The 7,476-nt window shown below is 30.0% G+C and overlaps 1 protein-coding gene across 5 annotated transcripts in view; it reads left to right on the top strand.

Moving 5' to 3' along the window:
• LOC115246268 (putative thiamine transporter SLC35F3) overlaps window positions 1-7,476 on the top strand; it is a 31,645-nt gene that overhangs the window by 11,604 nt on the left and 12,565 nt on the right. For all 5 annotated transcript variants that reach the window (XM_029824985.1, XM_029824988.1, XM_029824984.1 and 2 more), the window contains 5 exons: window positions 1,690-1,928; window positions 3,119-3,274; window positions 3,343-3,693; window positions 6,697-6,825; window positions 6,920-7,109. In XM_029824985.1, the coding sequence (XP_029680845.1) occupies window positions 1,690-1,928; window positions 3,119-3,274; window positions 3,343-3,693; window positions 6,697-6,825; window positions 6,920-7,109 (1,065 nt within the window). The remainder of the gene's footprint in view (window positions 1-1,689; window positions 1,929-3,118; window positions 3,275-3,342; window positions 3,694-6,696; window positions 6,826-6,919; window positions 7,110-7,476) is intronic.

Genomic DNA, 7,476 nt, shown 5'->3' with positions numbered 1-7,476 from the left:
TAATGAAAAAATACTTTATTATAGTGTTTTGAAAAGCTCTCGAGATAAGCTACAAGAATATGCAATAAAAAGTAGGCAATTCCATTTAAAAAATTGAAGGTGGCCTTGCTTTTTTATGGAAAAAAAATTGTTTGGTCAATTTTTATTATTGCAATTTGTTGCCGGTTAGAAACTGATAAATTTCTGTTTATGACTTTTTTATGTCAGATTATTGTAAGTGCCTTAAAAATCGTGGCGACCGTTACGAGGACCACCCTGTATACAGAGTGTTCCAGAGTTATCGTATCACCTGCTAATGGCAGATTCTTGAGATCATTTGGAGACGATTTTTCCTGAGCGAAAATATCGAGAGGGGTCATTATTTTTTGCAAGTTTCTAATTTTTTCCATCATATATTTTTGTAACTAAACCTTAAATTAAAATTCTCTCTCTCTCTATTAAAGTAAACTCTATTTGAATTTAATTAAATAATGTAGTTTTAACTCTCTATAAAGTTTAGTTTGCAAAAAGCCCTTCTTTTTTAATCACTTATAACGCAGAAATTATTGATGCCTCGATATTTTTGCTGAGGAAAAATCATCTTATAATGATCTCAAGAATTTGTCATTAGTAGGTAATGGGATAACCCTGGGCATCCTATATATGTATATATATAATATGTCGATATATTTTCTTTTTCTCTTATATAATCTTTTTCTTATATAATCTATAAAATTATTCCATGTATTGACAGCATTAGAAACGAATAATGATCCATATTCCTAATTAATTCCAAATTTTCCAAAGAGGAACCGGTTTATGGTTGGAATCTGTGGCTGGAAGGAGACACAGTGTCGGTTTATGATACTCTATATAATGATCATCGACGACTCGTTTCAATATCGATTGGAGAATGCAACAGATCTAACGCCGGTGGATTCGTAGCGTTTTGTAGCGTATTTATAAGAAATTTATTGTTAGAATTCCAAGAAAGCTTACATCTTAGCTCTTTATATTAGTTTATCAGTACTAATTTCCGATATATATCAGCCTCTTTACATTATCATATAAAGCGCTCGCATAGTATATATACGCGTGTAATATTTCAGTTTGCTGAAGTATAGTTTGCCTCTATAAATAGTATGAAGATAAGATTGCAAAAATGTCGAAATCAGGATATGCTTACGAAAAGCTGCGCACGTCGTATCACTTTAAGCTGTTAAAAGACATGCCTATACGCTCTCACACACATATACATACACCTTTCGTCCACGGCTTTATTCGGACAGAGAGCGGATAAAAATAGATTCGATCTCGTAGCTTCTTCCATTGCCTCGAACACAAAATTCATATATAATAATCTATATATAATCATGGATGGTAGTTTACACAGTAAAAAATTTTCTAAAAATTCAAACACATCTTTGTTTGAATTTTCAGATCTGGGTGTCTAAGGGAAATTTCAGATAATCCATCTTAATCATCAGAGTCGTTTTTCCGAAAGTTTGGAAAAGTGTGTTCGAAAATTGAAGCGTGTCTGAAGTTTCAGTCAATTTTTTTTGCAGTCCAGTTAGCGAAAATACACGCTCAGTATTGGTGTCTAAATTTCCTTTTGCAACCCAACAAATTCAGATAAAGATATCTCTGTCGAGAGAAGATGAAGATCCTGGGAGATAAAAATTCAACTGATCAGCCATCGATGTATTTCAGGATGCGAGCAGCAACAGGGTTGCACCGTCGCCGATGGACGCGAATCTGCGTCCAGCTGTCGCACCTTGGAGACCACCGGAAGTGCCGTAGGAAGCGGCGATAGCGGGACCGGGGGTGTGCAGGTTCAATCGACAGCTCAAACTCGGTCGTCGATTCACGTGACCCCGACTACGACCCCGGTCGTTCAACGGACGAGCTCGGCATGTTTCGCCTCCTGCTGTGCCGAGAGCGCGAAGAAGGTCGATTGCAACTTCATCTTGAAGCTAAAATTATCATCGTTTAAAAGTTGTGTTACAATTGATAGTTGGAACAGAAATGTAGATTGAATAAAATATAGCGATCAATGATAAAATTACTAATATATACGTAATAGACATAATAGTTGAAGATTAAGACATTTGATTCAGAATTATTTTATAAATTTCTATATCATTTATAGATTGATTATGGTTCAACAACAAGAAACATGCAAGAAAAAAGATATCAATTTTGCATTTAAAGTTTAATATACTTTATTATGTTGCAACTATATGATGTGTTGATTATGTTACAACTATGTGATATTCTGAAGAAGTTTAATTGCAATCAGAATTATATAAGTATTGTTACGACTTTTAATTTTTAAAGAAGGAGCATTCGTTCTGTCAATTATGATTAATAAGATCTTTATAGTTCAATATGGGATCTATCACAAAAAAGTTGCAAATTAGATCGATGAGATAGATTGAGGATCTGCCAATTAATTTTCAATTAAGTTCATTCAAATTTAAAGATTTTTAAAACCGCTGAACATGTTTCTGATGTTAAAAAATTGACAAATTTAACATAATAGATATTAAAATTTCAAAAGTCTTTTTAAATTTTTGAAAAAATTTGTATATACATATACGTAAAAATTTACATATATTTTGAATTCAATTTTCTATAATTTTCTATAATAAGTTTATTTTTATATTATTACATAATTTTATATTCATATATTTTAAATTCAAAAATTCGATTCAGTAATCTAAAAAAATGTTAACTTTAAACATAATAAATAACAATTAAAAACTGTTTGATAGATCCTCACTGTTCTAATTCGCAAGTTTTTCATAATATAAAAATTTTTTTTATATTTAATCATAAATATTCTATTAATTGTAATTAACACAACAAATTTCTTTTTAGAATTTTAAAAGTTCTAATTTTACATACATAACTTTGATTATAATAAAGCTTTTTTAACGAGTTACAAACATGATAAGATACATTAAAATAATAATCCTTATTTTGCAACTTTAATCGTAAATTTCTCAAAATTTTGATATAATGAGGCAACTTAAAAACCGAAATTGTCGAAACGTTAAAAAACCTACGGAAAATGATTACTTTTTTCTTATGTTAAAAAGAGTTACTTCTTGTTGAATTATGTTATTGTCAATTGCAGATATATTTCGGGGTGTGCGTGACGATATGTGTGACGGCGAGTTGGGTCGGGGCAACTCATTGCATCAAATATTTGTACTTTCACTACAAGTACGACAAAGTCTCTCAGACGTCCGTCACCGCGAATTCCTCCACGGACGATTTGCATCATCAGCAGGTGAGCTTATTAATTTCACAAACTTCTCGTTCTTTCTTTTTTATACGATGATATATAATTATCTTTAGATCACCTTCGCTTATGACGCACCCTTCTTCACGACGTGGTTCTGCACCAACTGGGAAGTCCTCTATTTCCCGATGTACTTCATCTGTCGGGCTGCCAGAACCAAGTGCGTTACCCCTTCCGAGATAATCGCCGAGAGCCTTCGCGGCTTTCGCGATAAGGGCTTCACCGGCGGCCGCTTCTTACTCAGATGCAGTCTCTTCTGCTGCCTGTGGGTCATCACGAATTACTTGTATATACTCTCGTTGCGAATACTGTTAGCCACCGACGTAATGGCATTGTTCGCGACCAACGTTTCGTGCGTCTACCTGCTCTCGTGGGTCATTCTTCACGAACAGTTTGTGGGTGTAAGGGTTAGTAAATCTAAGAAGAAGTTATATTTTTTTATCCTTTTGATATAGCAGAAAAAGAGAGAGAGTCAAAAGTAATTTTGTTAACGATCGATAAAATTTAGTAAATACCATTTACATTTACGCTATGAAAAGGAAAAGAGAGAGAAAGAAAGATGTGTTACTTATTAAATATTATAAAACTCAATATAAAAATTAATTTTATATATAGAAAGAATGTTAAAATTTTTTTTATACAGATAAGGATAACATCGCAAATTAAGAAGCTAAAGAAATTTGGTTATAATCAAAGAATTATATATGTGTAATTAGGAGATTTTCAGTTCTCAAAAGAAACTTGTGTTAATTACGATTTATAGAATATTTATGATTAAATATAAAAAAGTTTTTCATATTATGAAAAACTTGCGAATTAAACCTTGAGGACCTATCAAATAGTTTTTAATTATGTTTATTTATTATGTTTAAAGTGAAAGTTAAAGTTTTTTTTTAGATTACTGAATTAAATGTCAAAATTTTGAATTTAAAATATGTGATTGAGGATCTGCCAATTAATTTTCAATTAAGTTCATTCAAACTTAAAGATTTTTAAAACCGCTGAACATGTTTCTGATGTTAAAAAATTGACAAATTTAACATAATAGATATTAAAATTTCAAAAGTCTTTTTAAATTTTTGAAAAAATTTGTATATACATATACGTAAAAATTTACATATATTTTGAATTCAATTTTCTATAATTTTCTATAATAAGTTTATTTTTATATTATTACATAATTTTATATTCATATATTTTAAATTCAAAAATTCGATTCAGTAATCTAAAAAAATGTTAACTTTAAACATAATAAATAACAATTAAAAACTGTTTGATAGATCCTCACTGTTCTAATTCGCAAGTTTTTCATAATATAAAAATTTTTTTTATATTTAATCATAAATATTCTATTAATTGTAATTAACACAACAAATTTCTTTTTAGAATTTTAAAAGTTCTAATTTTACATACATAACTTTGATTATAATAAAGCTTTTTTAACGAGTTACAAACATGATAAGATACATTAAAATAATAATCCTTATTTTGCAACTTTAATCGTAAATTTCTCAAAATTTTGATATAATGAGGCAACTTAAAAACCGAAATTGTCGAAACGTTAAAAAACCTACGGAAAATGATTACTTTTTTCTTATGTTAAAAAGAGTTACTTCTTGTTGAATTATGTTATTGTCAATTGCAGATATATTTCGGGGTGTGCGTGACGATATGTGTGACGGCGAGTTGGGTCGGGGCAACTCATTGCATCAAATATTTGTACTTTCACTACAAGTACGACAAAGTCTCTCAGACGTCCGTCACCGCGAATTCCTCCACGGACGATTTGCATCATCAGCAGGTGAGCTTATTAATTTCACAAACTTCTCGTTCTTTCTTTTTTATACGATGATATATAATTATCTTTAGATCACCTTCGCTTATGACGCACCCTTCTTCACGACGTGGTTCTGCACCAACTGGGAAGTCCTCTATTTCCCGATGTACTTCATCTGTCGGGCTGCCAGAACCAAGTGCGTTACCCCTTCCGAGATAATCGCCGAGAGCCTTCGCGGCTTTCGCGATAAGGGCTTCACCGGCGGCCGCTTCTTACTCAGATGCAGTCTCTTCTGCTGCCTGTGGGTCATCACGAATTACTTGTATATACTCTCGTTGCGAATACTGTTAGCCACCGACGTAATGGCATTGTTCGCGACCAACGTTTCGTGCGTCTACCTGCTCTCGTGGGTCATTCTTCACGAACAGTTTGTGGGTGTAAGGGTTAGTAAATCTAAGAAGAAGTTATATTTTTTTATCCTTTTGATATAGCAGAAAAAGAGAGAGAGTCAAAAGTAATTTTGTTAACGATCGATAAAATTTAGTAAATACCATTTACATTTACGCTATGAAAAGGAAAAGAGAGAGAAAGAAAGATGTGTTACTTATTAAATATTATAAAACTCAATATAAAAATTAATTTTATATATAGAAAGAATGTTAAAATTTTTTTTATACAGATAAGGATAACATCGCAAATTAAGAAGCTAAAGAAATTTGGTTATAATCAAAGAATTATATATGTGTAATTAGGAGATTTTCAGTTCTCAAAAGAAACTTGTGTTAATTACGATTTATAGAATATTTATGATTAAATATAAAAATGTTTTTCATATTATGAAAAACTTGCGAATTAAACCTTGAGGACCTATCAAATAGTTTTTAATTATGTTTATTTATTATGTTTAAAGTGAAAGTTAAAGTTTTTTTTTAGATTACTGAATTAAATGTCAAAATTTTGAATTTAAAATATGTGAATATAATTATGTAATTATATAAAATATATGAATAAAATTATGTAATCATATAAAAATAAATTTATTATATAAAATTATAGTTCAAAATATACAAAATATATACGTAAATTTTTACATTATGTATGTACAAAGTTTTTCAAAAATCCAAAAAGAATTTAAAAATTTTGATATTTAATTTGTCAAATTATGTAATCATATAAAAATAAATTTATTATATAAAATTATAGAAAATTAAATTCAAAATATATACGTAAATTTTTACATTATGTATGTACAAAGTTTTTCAAAAATCCAAAAAGAATTTAAAAATTTTGATATCTATTATTTTTAATTTGTCAATCTTTTGACGTCAGAATCATGTTTAGTGATTTTAAAAACCTTTAAGTTTGAATGAACTGAATTGAAAATTAGTTTGTAGATCCTCAATTTATCTCGATCTAATTTACAATTTTTTTTGTCATAGATCCCATATTGAATTATAAATATATCTTATTAACCATAATTGTCAGAATAAATTTCTTTTTTAAAGACTAAAAGTCGTAAACTTCTGATTAAAAAATGATGTTCTTGCGTTCGATGTCATAAAATACACTTTTCTTGAAATTTTATAACAACAGGCTTTATTTTCATCATTGAACTCTTGAAATCTTGTTACAGATAGTCGCGGTGATCTTGTGCAACACCGGCATCGCGCTCTTAGCTTACATGGACGGCATAACCGGAAGTCCGACGCTCGGAGGTGTCGTTTTAGCTACAGCAGCGGCAGCTGGCTCTGCCGTTTATAAAGTAAGCTATATGCAACGACCTATATTAGATGCGCAATCGCAATTGCAAGATGTGAAAATCTTTAAATAATATAAATTATTTCCCCTTCTCGTAGGTTCTCTTTAAGAAAGTAATAGGAGAAACTACGTTCGGTCAAATGTCTCTATTTTTCTCCCTTATCGGTTTATGCAACGCCGCTTTGTTATGGCCGATTTGTCTGGCTCTGTACTTTTCCGGGGTGGAAACCATGCATTGGGCAAGACTACCCTGGGCAGCGTTACTCTCCGCCAGCATCCTTCATTTAGGTCCGAGCTCACATCGAGCTAAACTATTTAATGTACACTGAAAAGAATGTACTAAATCGAAAAAAAAATTTTTTTATTTAGAAGAATTATTTATTTAAATACTTGTAAAGGAATTAGTTATTTCCATCAAGCAGCAAATATATTTGAATTAGTAAAATATAAAATAAAAGCAAAGTATGCTTTTATTTGCAATAAAAAAATTGTTTTTTTATCTTTATTATACTAAATTACTTCCTTTAAAAAAACATTTTTTAATTTTTTGCTGTTTGTTTTAGGAGGGTTTTCTTTATTTCAATAATAATTTTTTATCTTTCAGATATATAAATATCTTTTATATTAAAATTTTAAATAATATATTAAAAAAATT

Source organism: Formica exsecta, unplaced genomic scaffold (assembly GCF_003651465.1).
Source record: "Formica exsecta isolate Colony F162 unplaced genomic scaffold, ASM365146v1 scaffold144, whole genome shotgun sequence".
Lineage (NCBI taxonomy): Eukaryota > Metazoa > Arthropoda > Insecta > Hymenoptera > Formicidae > Formica > Formica exsecta.
Note: the sequence above shows the minus strand (reverse complement) of the source record. Positions and strands in the feature narration are given on the sequence as shown.